This window comes from Ochotona curzoniae, unplaced genomic scaffold (assembly GCF_017591425.1).
Source record: "Ochotona curzoniae isolate NIBS_2020 unplaced genomic scaffold, NIBS_Ocur_1.0 contig_1, whole genome shotgun sequence".
NCBI lineage: Eukaryota > Metazoa > Chordata > Mammalia > Lagomorpha > Ochotonidae > Ochotona > Ochotona curzoniae.
Genome location: NW_024464918.1, coordinates 11,381,685 through 11,402,012, shown reverse-complemented (window position 1 = coordinate 11,402,012; position 20,328 = coordinate 11,381,685). Strand labels below are relative to the sequence as shown.

General features: G+C 37.0%; 1 protein-coding gene across 4 annotated transcripts in view; it reads left to right on the top strand.

The window, feature by feature from the left end:
- The window catches only part of GABRG2 (gamma-aminobutyric acid type A receptor subunit gamma2), an 85,109-nt gene that overhangs the window by 32,451 nt on the left and 32,330 nt on the right, over positions 1-20,328 (top strand). For all 4 annotated transcript variants that reach the window (XM_040975683.1, XM_040975673.1, XM_040975690.1 and 1 more), the window contains exon 6: positions 294-431. In XM_040975683.1, the coding sequence (XP_040831617.1) occupies positions 294-431 (138 nt within the window). The remainder of the gene's footprint in view (positions 1-293; positions 432-20,328) is intronic.

Here is a 20,328-nt window from a genome sequence, read left to right as displayed (position 1 = left end):
GGTTCCTTTTTATATATTATCCAAGATGATTTAGTATATGGATACAGAGTATACCTGAAACTATGCATAAGCAAAATACACATTTATTACTTTTTTTTCCCAGTATCCAAGGGTGGTCTTGACAACCTCACTTTCCATCAGGGTTGGCATCAAGGTGTTTATGTTGGTTACCACAAAGCTTTTAAACCCTGGATCTTGCTCATTCATGACTCTTGCTCTCTCTGAGTACTCTTCTCAATACTTTGCTCATAGAACGTGATTGCTGCATGTGTTCCTTCTATTTCTCACGGCAGATGGCTATCCGCGGGAAGAAATTGTGTATCAGTGGAAGCGCAGTTCTGTTGAAGTGGGTGACACAAGGTCTTGGAGGCTCTACCAATTCTCATTTGTTGGACTGCGAAATACCACTGAAGTCGTGAAGACAACTTCCGGTAAGTACATTCAAAATGAATTTTGAATGACCCAGAATTAAAATTCTGACACACAGGATTTGAAAGTCTTTTTAACATCTGTCTTCAAATGATATTTGGAAACTTAATGAAGTGTTTAAATTTCTTAGAGAAAATTATAAATGGTAGTCTGTTGATTCCTATCAATTTGGAGCATATGGGATTGGTATATCATTTTCTAATTTCTTTAAGTAAAAAACCGAATGACAAATATTTTACAAAGGAAATATTTATGAGGTATCAGTTTACTTTTTCTGTTGGGAAATGGGTTTTACAATACACTGAAATAGTAGTATTTAATCACATAGAAACAATGATACTTTTATAATTGCAGAAATGTAACTGTAGTGGATACAGACTTATTCTACATTCAATAATTTAATACTTCAAGTAGTCACCATTATTGGATAAGAGATCAAGATTGGATGCTGGATAGGCCTGGGTTCAAATCTCAATTCACTACTTACTAGTTATAGTAATAACTAGTGGTGGTAATCAGCAAATGTACTGACTCTTTGGGGAGATCAGATTTCCAAGGTATCGTATATGGATTAAAAAAAAAACATGTTACAGAAATACTATGGGAATGCAAATAGCAATAATAATCACAGCTGTAAAAAGTAAAATATTTACACTAATAGCACTTAGAAAACTAGCAATAACAGGTTTAAATAATTTTGATTATCAGGCATATTCGAGGCACAATGTGGTCATAACTATAGACTTTTCAATAGAAGCTAAAAGTAATCATTCAAATAGGCTATTTTGTGTTATTCAGTGGCATTAATTAATGGGTTAAATATACTATGTGCTGTATCACATAATACAATGTTATTAATAAAAAAATATACTATGTGAGTATAATTGTGCAAATTTCCAGGCTAGATGTGCCATATGCTTGCCAGTTGAAAACAATTTCTTTAAGTATAAACTCATTTTTTGAGCAGAGTTCTCCTGATACTCCTGTTAAAGTGGATGATTGAAATATGTACCAATTTCACATTTGAGCATTGCATCTGTAGTTTACCACCTACCAAGATCTGTCATCTGAAATACATTTCAATGAGTTGAATTATTTTCTGTTGGTTTACTTACACTTAACTGTTTCTTTCCTTAACTCTATAGTGTATATTTTTACGATGAATATTTTGAAATAACAATCATCTTTTTACAGAATGTAGCAAATGAATGCCATTCAAAAAGAGAAATTTTAGGTTCTACCTTCAAATGCAAAGCCCTGTCAATCAGAATTTTCTAGCCCTACCTTTGTTTTCAGCATTCCAAAGTATCCTCTAAAAGCTCTAATATTGTGGAAAAGAATCTGAAAGGTCATATAATTGATATATTTTTGAGAAATGGACTTTGACGTCATGTACTAGAACAATCTTTAATATGGCCCAGAAAAGGAGAGTTCAGGATTACCACAGAACTGAGCTGTTCCATCTGTAAAAGGAAAAAATGTGTAAAAATAGGTTCCAGTTCCATGTGCTTCCAGAATAAGAAAACAAGCTTTAAGTTCTGCTGTATATTCCTATTTCTAATTATTTCAACACCATAAAGTAAAATCCATAAATTCATAACATATGTTTAGTCCTTTTGAGCCCAGAATAGCATTATGACCATTTAGTGGCAGAGAACGATTCATTTTATATAACAGGGCCTAGAATGATAATTTTGTAATATCTCATATTAAAATTGACACAGGACATTTACTGTCTATTAAGAGATACTGCTGGGGGAAATTTGTCTACTTTGTTAAAGTGTGACAACAAGAAATGCCAAGTTTCTACAAGTTTGGCAAAGTAGATTTACAAAAAGTAGAAGAGACAAAGATCTTTCATCTGCTAGTTCACTCCCCAAGTGGTTGCAGCTGCTACAGCTGAGCTGATCTGAAGCCTGGGTCCAGGAGCTTCTTCAGGTTTCCCATGTGGGTGCAGGATCCCAAGGCTTCGGGCTGTCTTCTACTGCTTTCCCAGGCCACAAGCAGGAAGCTGGATGGGAAATGGAGTAGCTAGGAAACAAACTGGCACCCATATGGGATCCTGGCACATGCAAGGCGAGGATTTAGGATACTGTGGAGTGCCACCAAAAAATTTGTGGTGAAATTGGTGAAAAGATGCTAGCTTTGAAACTGTATAGCACAGTCCAGCTGATTTGGTCAGCTCCTTCCGAAGGCTGATGGAGTCATTAGCCTCTACCTTGGTCTTCTTGTCTATTCTTTGTCTTTCTAATTGGTATTTTCTATACAGTGTCATTATAATTGCTTTTTTGGAGAGCTAAGACTAAGTGAAAATCAGCATTGATTTTAAAAGTAACCTCATTCTTCCAACATTTGATATTACAGTAATGAATGCATGTAATGTTTTTGTTTGATACTTGATGTTATGCTTATCTCTGAAGCTTAGCTCTTACACATAAGTAAGATAAATCAACAACTTTCTTAGGAATTATAATCATTTTGAGTTTTAAAACATCTGTCACTTACCACTTGTAGTATATGTCTCTATGACTTTGAAAATGTCTATGATATAGTCACGTGAGAATGCTGCCTAAAACACAGCATAGCTTAGTGCAGGGTTTCTAACTCATTTGTTCTAGCTGAGTTTTGGTCAGGTGGTGGACACAGTACTTGGTCCTTAAACTAAAATTTAAATGTTGTTAAAATATTTATTGCTGTTGGCAAAATAGCTTTTTAAAAGAAAGTTTTTGGTGTGACAATAATTGGAAAGCCAAAAGCGCTTTGTATATGTAGAAGTTGATGCAAAACTGGGATTCAAACAAATAATCTCTGTTTTCCACATTAATCACGAAGTGCACAGTGACTGAGCCCTGACTACATGCACCACGGTGGATACTTTGTGGTAGCAGCCCTCCTTATATTTCCTAGTTCTAGTCATATTTATGATCATCATCACCAATATCACTGAAAATGAAATAAACCGGGACTTTGCAGGATTCATTTATTTACCTCAATAAATCAAGGAGAAACCTTTGGACATAAAATTCATGTTCACACTCATGTTATTCACTGCGCCATTGTCCTCCTACTGTGTCCCAGAAAAATCCCCAAGGGACAGTTTATGATAATTCACCCAGTTCAATTCAGCACAAGCTATTGTTTCTAAAATGTTAAGAACCAGATTTCAGGAAATTTCCAGTGCTGTTTTCTGTAATTTCAGACTGTGACACAGCTAACCAGTTCATATTTTCTTGAGCATGATACGCCAGCCATTTGCCGTCATTCCATCTCAGACTCTAATAGCTTCCTCGTTCATCTCTACCATCCCATCTCTACGATGTTAAGGGTTAAATAAGTGGCATTTCTTTCAGGATGGTTTTACTGCACTTAAGGCAGAACAAGTTAGAACAAATGAAAAAGGAGAATCTTGAACCATGTTCCTGGCATGAAAATGCCATCATAAGTAGTCAAACATATATTATGTTCTTCTTATATAGTTAAAACTTCTATATTATCTTTAGCATTGTATCTAAGATGTTAGGGTTTCATTAAATACATGCAAAGATTTTCAGCATTCTGATCTCCACTAACCAGAATTTACTCTCATTATTATTTTAGCACACTTCTTTTAAGTTTAGGTAGTATATGCCTAATTTATCTATCTCTTGGTTTCTATTATAAGAAATATATAAATGTGAAAAAAAAATCTATGTCTCACTAAATTTATCTTCTCCTCCATTAGTGGTATATTGATCACAATTTTAAAACATCAGTTCCATAGATGCAGTCCATGCACATCGACAAATTTCTAAAATAACTTTATTCTGTGTCTTCCAGAATTGCACACCATTCTGTCGCTTCACTGTTTCCCTAAGATTTTCAGGCTAGGCTGTACCTGCATCAGCAATCTGCTCATTCTTGTCTCATTACTTAATACCAAGGTCAGCTCCAACCTTCCTCGATTCCCTCAACGTATGGGTATGACAGAAATAATTTCCCAAATAGAAAACTGTTCCCATCTTCTAGAAGATATTTTAGTTTAGATGTCCTTGGTAAACCAAGGCAATACCAATATAACTTTGCTCATCCTAAAAGTAAATTGTTTTAAGGAAAAGAGAAAAGAAAAGATGCAAACCAGTGATCATTTTCACACTGCATGAGAGGGGTAAAGAAGCCAAAATAAGAGAAATAAATAACTAAAACATCAATGCAGCAATATTTTGTTACGGTTGAGTCTCAGGGAATTTTGAGCCTATTTTAGTCAAATACTAAAATTTCCCAACTATGTAAAGCAACTGAAATATCTTAAAATAAAGCAATAGATGATTGCACGGTAAGAGACTGTTACTTTATTTTTCAGCTTAAATTTAGAAAAGTTAACTTTGGCTTCAGGAGAATAAAATACATGAAATATGTAAGTAGGGCTAGTCTTTGAGCAGCCAAGCAGAAGTCAGCTTTCCCTTTCTGGATTAAAGTTCCCTATCTGTAACACAAGCACACTTGATCAGGTAGCTGATCAAACCTTATCCTTGTCCTTGTCACCTACTCACACCCCTAAGAGATAAAATGCATGTATTCCTTTGATTTTTTAAATATTTATCTATTTTTATTGGAAAGGCGGATGTACAGAGTGGAGGAGAGACAGAGAGGAAAATCCTCTGTCCGATGGCTCACTCTCCAAGCAGCTGCAATGGCTGGAGCTGAGCCAACTTGAAGCCAGGAGTCAGGAGCTTCTTCTAGGTCTCCCACGCGGGTGCAGGGTCCCAAGGCTTTGGGCCATCCACGACTGTTTTCCCAGGCCACAAGCAGGGAGCTGAATGGGAAGTGGGGCTGCCGAGATTAGAATCAGCACCCATATGGGATCCTGGCGCATGCAAGGTGAGGACTTTAACCACTATGCTATCGTGCCGGGCCCTTTTTTTGAAGTTTTAAAAGCAAGGTTAAATACAGAAGCAATCTCTTACACTTAGGCTTTTTGATGTAGGAAAAAGAATACTTCATGCCCATCTATTTTGTTGTTAGTGATATATTTTTACAACTATTTTTAAAATATGCTAACCACAAATGGAAACATTTTTGGTTACTTTTGTCAAACATTCATAGAGTATATTTGAAAATGACAATCTAAATTTTATATTGTAAGGTTGTTCTGGTATGACTCAGTGGGGATATAGGTTTTAAGGAGTGGAGGAAAAATGCATTTAGAACTTACGATATCCAAGAAAAATCGTTTTCAAGGTGTGTATGTCATTTCTGTTTGTATGCCATTGGCAAAAACGAATTGTATGTTTCCATGGAGATAAAAAGGAGCTTGAAAGCATAACTTAGTTGTATTTTAAAAAATGGATAATAGGGTTTAATGATGGCCTAACATCAGCGTATTATGCATAATACTATTCTATTGCTTGCAATTCTCTCAAAAGGGTATTATCTCTCTATTTCATAGATGAAAAATCTGAAATTTACAGTGGCTAAGTAATTTGTTCAAAGACATTCAGTTGAACAGTTTTATTAATCTAGATGAAGAGTGTTATTCCATTGCATTTCATAAATACATTAGCGTAAATGGATGAATGCATTAAAAGACAAAACTATTGTTTAATAACAGCTAATTTTACAGACATGCAACAATGAGATGTTAGAATATTATAATTATACAAACATCCATAACATGTCAACCTATAGAGATATTTGGATATGGCAATACTACTCAATGAGGAAGTTAATTTTTAGCAGCAGCTGGGCTCTCATTTCCTTCTGAAAACAATTGTGTACTGCTGAACTAGCACCTGTTTCAAGATGGGGGTGAATGGCATGCAGTTTCTAGTGCTTCCATGTCTGTATGAAACTTTTGGTCCCACGTAGGGCTCCATTTCCTTCTTCTGAATAATTTCTTTCTTATTTAAAATAAACATTGCACATGCACATCTCTACTCAAAATGGAGATAAATCAAAGGTAGTTAATCCCTAAATGAAAGCACAAAAATATCTGTAGAAATGAATGTGCATTTAGGAAGCAAAGAAAATTTCTATCCTAAATACTAACAAATGAACATGAAAAATTTTGATTCTACCAAAGTTTGTCGGAAAACAGATATTAAATGAATTCTAAAAAAAAAAAAGTGTAGTGCTTGCCCAACTTAGGTCTCTCCTTTCAACATTCTAATATTGGATTTATTTATCACAAATATCTAGCAGACATGGTGTAATTCAATGTCAAGATTATCCAGTTTATGGATTTGGATAAAATATTTAGAAGTTGGATTTGGATAAAAATAAAGTTGCAAGTTCTGAATCTGGACATCTGTTTCCATAGTCTTCCTTCTTTTTCAATTCACATGTACGCAGCTGAAAGCTTTGTTGCTGATTTCCTACATAATACTGATTAGCAGCCTTGCATTGTCAATTAACACTTTGTTCTTTTGTAGTTTTCTGAAAATCTACAGTTATTGTTCTGCAATAAAAACTCTATTCTTCTTTTTTTTTTTTTACAATGGAATGAGGCAGCTGGGTATAGGGCAAAAATTATGATTCTTATTTAAGGCTTTGTCATTTTGATCTTGTCACCATATAGTTGATTGATTCTGATCAAGTAATTTCCTCTTTTGGCTTACAATTTTTTAGCTTATCTTTTATTTAAAGTATTAGACGGATTTGGACGATTTTTTTTTTTCACTTTTAAAATACTCCATGCATTTCCTTGTATTTGCCAACTTCTCTAGAGCATTTGAGGTTTTCTAGGTCTTCAAGAATTCCTAAGAAAAGTTTTCACTTGCATTCTTATCTCACAATTATTTGTGGAGTCCTTAAGAGACTACTGTATGGGAAAATAGTCCCCAAGACATTGACAGAGAGATGGCTGACACATTAGTTGAGCTCTGAAAATGTGAATGTTGCATCAGAAATGCAGGCTTACTGTGGGCCACAAGACTGAAGGAAAGTGCTAACTGAATTGACTTTAGAAGAGGAATTAGAATGGGTCAAGACAGGGAAATGGCTGCAAAGGACTTCAAAAGAGAATGAACAGGCAATTAGTATTCTGAGATAATATCTGCAATCAAGAGGGCATAGAATTATCAAATTTATTAACTTATTTTAGATAGCTTAATTACATGTTTGTGACTCAACGTGTGCAATTCTGTGAATTAGCTTTCTGTTAAAACAGTAATGCCAGTAACACTGCTACAAAATAATGGTAATAAGGATAATCATAATCATATGTGGGAGCATTTAAGATCTATTATAGCCATCATGACATTCATGTTTCACAGCCATTATATACTACAATGCTCATATTTCATTCAAGATCATGTTCAACCCACGTTATAGAGAAGTTTCTACAAGGGTAAGTACCTTATCCAAATTATGTGGCAAGTTATTACAGAAACACTTGTGTTTGCTGATTAACAATCTAGGTTCAACTGGTTGATGACTCAAATAGGAGGGTTATTTCTGAATCTGTGGTTTGCACACAAATTTGCCCTTTTCTTTAATTCTTTATCTAGTGTTTAATTCTAGTTTAATTTTAATTCTAGTTTAATTCTTTATCTAGTGTTAATGTTCTAGTTTAATTTTCTGGTACTGCTCTCTCTCTCTCTCTCTCTCCCCCATCCTCTCTCTCTCTCTCTCTTTAAAATTTATTTATTTATTGGCAAGGCCTATTTTCAGAGAGGAGAAACAAAGATCTTCCATCTGTTGGCTCACTCCCTAAGTGGCTGCAATGGCTGGAGCTGAGCCGATCGAAAACCAGGAGCCAGGAGCTTCTTCCAGGTCTCCCACACAGGTGCAGGGTTCCAAGGCTTTGTGCTATCCTTGACTGCTTTCCCAGGCCACAAGCAGGGAGCTGGATGGAAAAGTGGGGATACCGGGATTAGAACTGTCACCCATGTGGATCCCTGCACAAGCAATGTGAGGAATTTAGCCACTAGGCTACCATGCTGGGCCCAAAGCATAAAATCATTCTTAAAACTTTTGCTTTAACAAGCATAAGCATTTTGGGTTATATTGTATTAATCAAAGAAATTTCGTGGACAAGTCTGTATTCATTATGAGTTGCTTACTCCTTTTACCAAGGAAGTTCTCTTCAAGGATGGAATTGGCAGTAAGTTGAACTAAATATTTAGACTGTAAAAGCATAAGCAAATTATCACTAGCATAACACACTTAGCTGACCACATATGTATAGGAAGTCAGAGGGTATAGAGTGGTCAGTTTGGGGGACATGTTCTCTAAAAGCAGCAGGACATGAAGCACTAGGATATGAACGACTGTCATCAAATCCTGCAGTACAAACCAGGACTTCAACTAAAAACCTATCTTCTTGGAGAGAAGAAAGTACTGATCATGCAGGTGAATAAGAAAGCCTAGGCAGGTGATTTGCTGACTAAAGTTTTTTGTGGATGTTCCAAGATCAAGGTCCCATGTCAGGCTAACTTATCCTCCAAAAGGGAAAGGGACAACTTACTCTCTGAGAAAATAACACCTAGCTATGAAAATAAGCCTCACTTAAGGAATTAACTTGCTGAAAACAGGCTGTTTTGAGTAAAGCCCAGCTTACTTTGTCAACGACTCAGATCCGTGCCTTCCTGTGTATGTAATATCAGCTTCAGCAGACACAGGCAAGAAGCTGTAGTACTAGTGTGAAGACGATCGTAGAGTAATGTGTAATTCAATACAATGTCTTTTATTGAAATGGAAAGAAATCCTGCATTCTACTACCGGGATAGCTTACTAATTCAGAGTCCTTAAATATGCCAAACTAAATTTGCGTGAGCAGATATTTAAGTCAGTGATAACTTGTGAGAAACAGCAAGTCAGGATCATTGGTTTGTAAGCAGAAGGAAGTAACTGAAGAAGTTACAACAATCAAGAGTTCAATTCAGCATCTCCTCTCTCTTGCATTAGACATTGATGTATAAATGAAAAGTAAAAATCAAGAGGAAAAAAAAATGACCGATTGCACATTCATTGGAAGATGTCAGTCTAGGGGCTGTCCTGAGAATGGTTTAGGGTTTAGTGTTGGTAGTCATTAGTTAGTAGCTGGGATTCTGAGAGAAGATGACAGCAAGAATACGTTGAATCTTTAAGCCCGGGTTACAGCCCCAGCCCTGTCTCTAATTTGCTGTATTACCTTGACCAAGTCCCTTACACCCTTGTGTTTCACATTCTCATCTATAAAATGCACATGGAATTAGAAGGCTAGCTTTCTCAGAGAGAATTATTAGAGATAATTAAAATGAAATAGTGGTATCAAAAATATCTAAAGCATATTGAAAGTATAGAAACTGTTTAGAAGCATTATTATTGCTTTAATAATTATCTGAAGGACCCTCTGTCAGTGTGTCATTATTAACTCATACTTTGTAAGCTAAGATATGCAAATTTTATGCCAAAAAGGCCATTAAGAAATAAGAAAGCATTTGCCCAAACTCCAAATCCCAAAGGAACAAAGGAGATAGGGTGATTGAGTCCCAGTTCCTGGGAGCAGACTCCATAAGAACACCAAGGTTGTAACACTCATCCATAACACTAAAGCAGCAGAAAAGCCACAATGCCATCATTTGTTGACATGTTTAGGGCAAAGCCTGGTATGAGAAGATCAAAGCTACACATAAATGTGAGAGCACAACAGCAGTTATACCCACAGACAGAGGAGGATGAACTCTGGATGGCCTTGAATGCTTTTGCACCTCAATTTAGCGTGGGACTTGTAGCATTCTTCACACTGTGAGAAAGAGCTGAATCAGGTGATACGCAGTCCTGTAATCCCTCTGGGAATCAAAGGTTAAACTTTTGAATAAGGAATGTACAATGGAAAGCAATTTGGGATTAGACTATACATGAAGATTAAGAAGCTAATTTAAATAGAATTATCCTTTCATTTCAAAATCCACTGCATTCTCTTGTCTTTACATAGAGATGGAAGGAAATGGAAAAACCCTGCGTTAGCGTTAGTCTTTATACAGTCAAGGGCTAAGAAACGGGCAGCATTTCTTCTTGAAAACTGGTCACTAATTTGACTATTGCTTTCAGGATAATGCTACTTATTTCAAGACTTCTTATTTACCCGATTTTTCCTTGTTGAAAACATGTTATGTGTATAAAAAATGCCCATTACAGTTTATAGAAAATATTTCTCTTATAAACTTTATTTATTTTCATCTTATTTGAATGGCAGAGACACCAAAATTTAGAACAAGAAATAGCTTTTCATCCACTGGTTGGTTCACTTCCCCAAATGTTGGCAACAGCTGGTGCGGGGTCGCCTTGAGATCCACCACATATTCCATGCGGGCAGCAGGTACCCGAATACACGGGCCAGATCTATCTCTTATTGTACCTATCAGGAAGCTGGATCAGAAACAGAGTAGCAAAGTCTTGAACCAGGGACCTAGATATGAGCATTCAAGTGGCAAGTTAGGCAACTGAGTCCTGTATGTACTCCAGCTATCTTTTCTGAAGTTCATAAAAACCTCATAGTAGATGCAATTTCTATAATCCCTGGTGAGAGAATAAAAATAACTCCAAGAAACCAAGCAAGCGAAATTAATCCTGCCCTAGACCAGTAAATAGGAGATCTGAAATCAGATTTAGTCTGTCATAAATCCCAGGTTCTTAAGCATATCGCTCTATGGAATTCCTTGTGAAGATACCTCTGGGACAAGAATAAGACAGATAAAATATAATTCTTTTTATAAGAAATCACTGTACAGTTGGATCAGCATATCTAGGAAGCACATTGCAAATTACTACAAGAATCTGCCAAAATGCAGTTCAGCTAGGATGCTTCAGTGTCTCAGTTGTGTCTCCTTCTTTCCATGTGCTAACTGATGAAAATAAAAATTTTGAGATCACATGATTGCAGCCTGATGGTATAGCCTTTCTTATTTTTAAAAAATTTCTTCTTATTATTATTCTTAATTATTTTATGATACAGTTCCATAGGCTCTGGGATTTCCCCACCCCCTACTCAAATCCCCTTCTTACCTAATGATTTTCCCTCTAGTATTAAAATGGGTAACTTTATTTCTTGATGGCTTATTTACTGTGAAATTTGAACAACAGTCAGAAATTTGATACACATTATGGGAATTAGCAGAGAAACCTCCTTAAAATGTAACAGATAGGGCCAGCACGGTGACCTAGCGGCCAAAGTCCTCACCTTGAATGTGCCAGGATCCCATATGGGTGCCGGTTCTAATCCCGGCAGTCCTGCTTCTCATCTAGCTTCCTGCTCGTGGCCTGGGAAAGTCGTCAAGGATGGCTCAAAGCCTGGGGTCTCTGTACCCACGTGGGAGACCTGGTGGAACCTCCTGGTTCCTGGCTTCGGATTGGTGCAGCACCGGCCGTTGTGGTCACTTGGGGAGTGAATCATCCGACAGAAGAGTGTCTCTCCTCCTCTCTGTTTATCTGACTTTGCAATAAAAATAAATAAATCTTTGAAAAATGTGTCAGATAAATATACATTTTCTTCATTCTTTTAACTGGCTTAAGATTTTCATTGTTCTATAGAAAAGCTTTAAAGAGAATTGAAAAAATTACTTCATTCTTTTTATAATGACTAAATTTAAGTGTCACTTTTTAAAAAGACTTATTCACTTTTATTGGAAAGTAAGATATACTAAAAGGTGGAGAGACAGGATCTTCTGTCTGCTGATTTTACTCCCCAAGTGGTATCAACAGCCAGAGCTGAGCCGAACCGAAGCCAGGAACCAGGAGCTTCTTCTAGGTCTCCCAGGTAGGAGTAAGGTCCCAAGGTTTTGGGCTGTCCTCAACTGTTTTTCTGGGCTACAGGCAGGGAGCCGAATGGGAAGCAGGGCTGCCGGGATTAGAACCGGTACCCATATGGGATCCCGGAACATGCAAGGTGAGGATTTTAGCCACTAGTCTACCATGCCGGGCCCTTCTATCATTTTTAATCTTCTCAATTACTTCATACAGTAGGTTTACTATTGACATTCTCAAAATGAAATACCAAGGATCAGAAAGGATGAACAGCTGGTTTAAGGTCTCCGGCAAGTGATCAGAAGATGCGGGATTCAGACTCAGTTCAGACTGCAAAGATGGCTTGTATGCATTTGTGCTTTGGCGCTAAACTCCACTGGGAGCAGCCAAAAGCTCTGGCTTAGTCTTCTCCTTGGGACAGCTCAGCTTGTTGGATTATTCAAGATCTCTCACATTCCAAGCACTACCAACAAGGTTCATAGAAATAAATCTCCTTTTGAGCAGTTCACCATGCAATGGAATGATAAACTGAAAGTAACAGAATTTTAAATAATTTTTAGATGAAGTTTCATATGACAAACTTATGAAGCACCCCATGTGCACAGAAATTTGCATAGTTTTATTGTACCATAATGAGCTTTGAAATTCTGTCAATCCTCTACTTTATTTTTTCCCAAATATATCTTAATTCTAAAATATCATTGTAGTGTATACTTATAATTTGAAGACATATGTACAATCATTGCCCTGTTTAAGGGCTATTGTAGGTTTTAATTGTAATTGCTTCAAGGGCTTATTTTAGTTGGTTTCCTACCTCTGCCCACCCCTCTGCTTGTAGGTGGATGTCTGCCTCTTGTTTCTGATGCTTAATGCCTCCCTGACACAGGCAGGTAGGAGAGATCTGTCTGCAAGAGCCCAGCCGTCATCCCAACACTCTGGTTATAATTTGCTTGGGAAGTATTCATCAAAAAATCAACTAGTGAAGTTTCCATATCTGTGCAGCTTTCATGTTGAGTTAGATACTGCTTGTCTTTCCACTTTATGTCCAGTTTTTAGCTCATGGAAGACTCGGATTTGAATATAGACATAACTAATCTGTCTCTAAATCTAGATATGATAATCATTAAATACTGTAGTCACCTATGGCATCCAGCTTGATTTATTTAGGTGTGAGAGATGTTGAATTTTCATTGAAACCCATCATATAAGAACTACAGCTTTATGCCAAACCTTGAGTTATATCTATCTGAATTATCTGCATGAGGGCGATATTAGAAGATTGAATTTCCCACTGCAAAAGCATGGTTATTACCAGAATAATGAATTACTTTAAAAAGATTTATTTATCTGAAAGGCAGAATTTCTGAGAGATAAAGAGAGAGAGAGATAGAGAGAGGTGGAGCAAGATTTTTCGCCCACTAGTTCCTTCCCCAAATGGCCACACCAGACCTAATCCAGGAGCCAGGAGTTTTTTTTTTTGGGGGGGGGTCTCCTGTGTGGATGCAGGGGTCCAAGGACTTGACCATATTTTTCCTGCTTTTCACAGGAGAATTAGCAAGGAGTGGGTCACAAATAGCAGTTGGAAACTTAACCAGCACCCATATGAGATTCTGCCATCATGTCAGCAGCTTTACCTGCTCTGTGTCAATGCCAGTCCTAAATAACATTCTGACACTACCTCTGCAAACTGCATTAACTTGGACAGATTTCTAGCTTGTCTGAGTCAGTTCCCAAAATTGACAACAGGGATTAAAATACCTATTTAATCAACCATGTTGTATCTTTGGAATAGTTAAATGAGATTGGAGTGTAAGAAAACAACTTTGCAATAGAAAGGCACTTTATAAGTCCATGGGATCATTTGTTTTGTATTCTATAAGAAGAAAATGAAACATTTTAGCTCAAGCATTTTCATAAAATCATTATAGTGAAATCCAATAATGAGTTCATTAACCAAGATGTATTCATTTAGATATGCTTATTATTCAGTTGGCATTTACCCATTTACATATTATAGGAATATATAAGACACTGTACTAAGGTATAAAGTTAAATGAGGCATGAGTATCATTTTCAATAAGCTTATAGACTAGATTAGTTATTCATTCAAAGCATTCTTTGCCCATCTTCAGTCACTTGCATACCCAGCTACACAGTTAGCTTCTCTATTACCTGTCCTGGACACGTTGAGTACTATCCACAGCAATTTGGACACCTAATACTGATTGCTTGTCTACATGGTTACAATAAGTTATTTATTCAATTATCTTTCTAAATTCGTTTATGGATGTTAACTCTTACTTTATTTGTATTTCATTTGCTGGAAAGGAGAGGAGAAGGAGTAAGGATGGAAGGGAACAGAAAGAATCATTACATCCTAGAATTGTGTCTATGAACTATATGAGATCCACTAAAACCTAAAATGAATAAGTAAATAAAATTATGGGATGCAAAAGCAGGCAACTGATGAATTTGGAAGGTTTACATAAATTGGGGTACAACTTCAAGACCAATAATCAATTCCTGAAAGACACTGCTGACTCATAGTTTAGCTAAGCCACAGTACTCCTGTCAATCGTCGTCACTTTGATATTTATAAAATCATTGTGACATTTCTCACATTTGGGAATTTAACGTCATTCTCAGGCTAGCAAAATCTAATTATAATCGTTTCTGAGTTATGTTCATTATGATTTTGATAGCATCTGTTCTCTAACTGATAATAAGCCAAATAAATTCATATCGTTTTTATTTTCCTTTAAAAAATAAAGCAGAGGCACCACAGAAGCTGATAGGGGAAGATAATAAGCTAATAAGACAAGGAGTTTCCATACTCTAGTGAGTCCCTCAAATAGACACAGCATCAAGGACTGGCCCATACTAAAACCAGGAACTTAGAAAGAAAATCCAGGCCTCCCACAGGGGGCACAGATCCAACTATCTGAATCATCACCAGTTGCCTCCCAGGTACTTCATCAGCAGATATCAAGTGGAGCCAGGACTCGTTTAAAAGATCATGCATGGTAATAACTGTAAGGCTTAGATCTCTCTCATTCCAGCTCTCTCGTTTTGACAACTTTGCTTTCCTCTCTTGGGAGTCCCTTGCCTTGGAGTGACAAAATGGTTTCCAGCAGCTGCTCCTGTTCTCTTAGCAATGCCACAAGCAGAGAGCATCTTTCTGTCAGTTTTAACCAAATTCCAGGATTGGAGTCTGCATGAATCATTTTCCAGATAAGATATTTGTCTATGCTGAAAGTTATAATGGAATCAAATCACCCAGGCCAAGAATGGCAAAGGAAAAGCAAGGAAACAATAGTCTAGTAAAAATGAAGTTAGTGGGCTCGGCACACGTAGCCTATTGACTAAAGTCCTTGCCTTGCACACGCCAGGATCCCATATGGGTGCTGGTTCATGTCCCGGAAGCTCCATTTTCCCTCCAGCTTCATGCTTGTGGCTAGGAAGACAGTCAAGGATGGCCCAAAGTCTTGGGACTCTGCACCCATGTGGGAGACCAGGAGGAAGCTCCTGGCTCTTGGCTTCAGATCAGCTCAGCATCGGGAGTTGATGCCACTTGGAGAGTGAACCATTGGATGGGAGATCATTGTCTTTCCTCTAACTGTACTCCGTAATTCTAACTTTCCAATCAAAATAAATCTTTTTTTTAGAAAATGCTTTTTAAAATAAGGTTAGTTACTTAATCAAGTCATATGTCTACACATCCCTCAATGTTCTTCTGGCATAAACATCACATAGGAAATCTGCTTGTATTTTGATTTCCTTCCCCTTCTACTAAATCCACACCACACATATTATTATATTATATTATTATTATATTATATTCCCATGGTAATTCAGGTTATTCAGAAATCTTGAGAGGGATTTTTAGATAAAACTAATGATATTACGCGTCAGAATTGCATGTAGCTAGTCTTCCAGGAAATATATTCAATGCGTCTCTGGAGCTTTATTCTGTGATTTGGAAGTGTGAGTAAGTATTTAGATCTTACGCGGTAAACCTCAGAATGAATTCCCCAAATAAGCATGCTGTGTTTGCCTTACATAGTGTTAATTTTTTAAAATGGAGATTTATTTAAAATCTACATAGTTTCACTTTAAGTAAAATAAGAAACTGATCATGTTACTGATGTGCTGTCAAATGACGACAATTCACTGAAGCTACACCTTAGCTGCTTGTTTCGGACGGCGAGGTCAGTTGGTTTGCGCTCATCCTGTCTCATTCACCTGTTACCTTCTTGGCCCGTTCAGTGAGTCCCCGGTTACTCTGTAAGTTCTTGACAGTGCAACTGAAGTCATGTATCACTTGTCTCAGTGGACTTGACCTACTCAGTAACAGGTCATACCATGCGTTAGTTAGACTCAAATATTGGGACAGAGAAAATTGTTGAAAATTCTGGTCTCTTCATTAATAAAAGCATAAAGTTAGGTAAATTACCTTACCTGGTTTCCCTTTCTGTGTTTGTAGGCAGTTTGAAAAGATATATTTTAAAAGAGCATAAACAAACACATTAAGTGTGAATTGTAGTTTTTTCACTGACCTTCTATCTAAACCTTCTTGACAGTTTTACTTTTTCTAAGAATAATAATTAATGTTTTCAGCCAATGATACTGGAATGTATTATTGCCAAAACTTGGCTCCTTCACTATATTTATCATAATTAAATACCACCCTCTACTATTTACTGAATATTTTTATGCAGAGGAGTTTTAATACCAGGTTATAAACTTCAGTTGTCATATAGCATAATTTGAGACAATTTAGCTATGCTTTCTTACTTGTGCTCATCTGTGGTTATATAATATAAGGATTGGGTGATTAAAAATAATGGCCTGCCTGAGGTCCTTCTGTTCAGAAATCCTCTATCTAAGCCTGTTGTGTATCTGCAGGAAATAAAGTGGGTGGATAGAAACTTTCCTCTCGAAAATCACTCAGCAGAGCCTGAGAAGGTAGAAAACCACCCAGGAGGCAGTGAGCCTTCCAGAATCCCCTCTTATTTACTGACCATTCCTGATCCCCAAGGTCTCCGAGGTGGGAAATATGCTCAAAATGATAGAGACAGCAATTACAGAAAGGAGACACAAGATATGGGAGAAAGAATTGGAACAGATCTTTTAATCGGTGCAAAGTTGGAAATAGATGGGAAAAATATATTCTGACAATTTATTGCACAATAGCATGATTCAGTTAACAAAACATTAATATTTAGAGATAGGTAAAATATTTTTGAATGCAGCAACATGAAGAAATGATAAATTAAGATAATGGGTATCTTCACTGCACATTGTCTGCATATATGGAAATATAATGATTACCATAAACATGTACAAATTGCTCTATCTCACTTTAAAAAGTAAATTAAAAGCTGAAAAGCAAGCCTGGATAGTATCTGATTCTCTCCTTGCTCCATTTTCTGAATCTCAGAGTTGGTTTTGGCATTTGGTGACATCTCTGATTCCATTCCTCCAGTCTTACAGAAGAAAAAGATTTGCTTCCCTTGCCACATGTCCTGCCTATCATTTGGGTACCAGAATATGTCCCTATATTTTAAAAATTCAGTTATCAGGGCCCAGTGCGATAGAGTAGTGGTTAACGTCCTCACCTTGCATGCCTGGGATCCTATATGGGCACCGGTTCTAATCCCGGCAGCCCTGCTTCCCATTCAGCTCCCTGCCTGTGGACTGGGAAAGCAGTCGAGGACAGCCCAAAGCCTGGGGACCGTGCACCCGCATGGGAGACCCGGAAGAAGCTCCAAGCTCCTGGCTTTGGATTGGCACAGCTCTTGCCATGGCAGCTGCTTGGAGAGTGAATCATCGGATGGAAGATCTTCCTCTCTGTCTCTTCTCTGTATAGCTAACTTTCCAATTAGAAAATAAAAATAAATAAATCTTTTTTAAAAAATTCAGTTATCAGAAGCAATAACAAAATAGTGAAAGTCAAAGCAATATTCCTGAATTTCTATATGTATTTGGACCATATAGAAATGTTTACAACTGTAATGAACTCCCCATCTCAACACCATTCTAACGCAGATCTGGGAAAAAGGCATGATGCTACCCACGTGCGAGAGCCGGGTTAAGCTCCTGACTCATTTTCTTAGCCTCAGCCTAGTTCTGGCTGTTGTGGGCGATGGCAGAGTGAGCCCGAAATGAGTTTCCTCACTGTTTCTCTTTGCCTTGCAGAGAAAGAAACTGTGGAATTAAAATATCTAAGTGGTAGCAGAGATGCAAACATTATAAAACTTGTGAACTTAGGTTAAATGGTGCATCTTAAATATTTCATCAAGTAGGATTACAAAAAAGAAAATAAAAACTAACAAAAAGTCCTTCACAAATATGTAAACTCGGAACTCAAAACATATTAAGAAAAATACAAGCCACATGCCTGATCAAATATTTGCAAAACATTGATCAAAGCAAGGATGTTTCTTGGTTTTGTAGAACATACACAGCTTTCAGAATTCAGTAAAGAAAACAACACTATTTCTTTTAAGATTTATTTTATTGTTATTGGAAAGTCAGATACACAGAGAGGAGGAGAGGCAGAGGGGAAGATCTTCTGTCTGATGATTCACTCCCCAAATGGCTGTTGTGGATGGAACAGAGCTGTTCCAAAGCCAGGAGCTTGGAGCCTCTTGCTGGTATCCCAATTGGGCGCAGGGTCCCAAGGCTTTGGACCATCCTCGACTGCTTTCCCAGGCCACAAGCAGAGAGCTGGATGGGACGCTAGGCTGTCGAGATTAGAACTGGTGCCCATATGGGATCCCGGAGTGTTCAGGGCAGGGACTGTAGTCGCTAGGCTGCCGTGCTGTGCCCAACACTATTTTTTTTAATTGGCATACAGTTACACACACACTTCATCTGGAGTATATGTGGATGATGAATTAGTATATGAAATGATGTTCAATCTAATCAATAGGGAATGAGGATTAAAATCGTGATATGATACTAGTACTGATCTCTCCGAATGGCTAAAACGACAGATTACAGCAAATACAGAAATTGAATTAATCAAAAGCACATTCTAACTCTGTATTGCTTATGCCCATCCTGCCTCATGAATGACATTTAAGAAGTAAATGTGATTTATCACTCTTTTCTTTCAAGCCGCTTAGTGAAGGTTGACTTAGTTTATTCTCATTTCAGAGACTTATTCGTGTGAGCACATCTTGGATTCTGTCCTATTTTGTTGTACACTGCATTTCTGTTCAGAAATTAGAACTGTTACCTGCAGAGAAAATGATGGCTTTTCATGTGACTCAGAGCCATTATAATTTTCCCGTTGCTTTGTAGAGGCACATCAGAACCAAGGGCATGCAACTGCTTTGTCCTCAAGCTAAGAAACTTACACTGAAATGCTTTGCCGTCATCCTTTTTTCGTTTTCCTTTGCACTTTTGAGCATGAGTTTAGAGGAAGACAGCTGTCTTACTCCTGCACCAACTTACATGCTTCCAGCGATACTATTTCTAAAACAAGAACATGTCTTCAGAACTCACATCTTCATATGGTTTTTAGTTTATTTATTTTCTTCTCTCTTCTATTTCATGTTGAATTTTATGGTACAATTCCATAGACTGGATTTTAATTTAAAAGAAGGGAGACTAAGTCAGAAATGATGGTGAACTGCACATTTAAATGCTGCCAGCTTCCTGTTCTCATTGTGCTACCAGAAAAAAAAAAATTAGCTAGCTTTTCTGACTTAGTATCATTATGCAAGACGGCTGTGACAACATTATGAGGTTACATATAAAAGAAATAAATATGTGTAACATATGTAAACACTACAGCAAACTTTCATAGTATAAATTTCAATTAGCTATTTTTCATGCGTCAGAACTAATTTTGTTATTTTGAACCTTGTATTAAGTCGTATTTATAAATTTGATAGTTATGTTAATTTCTACACTAGGGTGTGAAATGGAATGAGCATCACCCCCATTCAATGTCTGAGAAAGAAGAAGGGTAAATTATGCCATGATCCAGAAAGAAAGGAAAATCAGAGTATTTGTGAAAGCCCAAGAAACTGTACAAATGTATGAAAAAACTAGGAAACTATACACATTAATGACAATATTTTACAGTTTAATTTATGCTCTCACAGAAGCATGTTTTTCTTTATGAGTTTAGTTGTGATGGAAAGAACATTTGAAAATGTTACCACAACCCATCATTAGAATTAA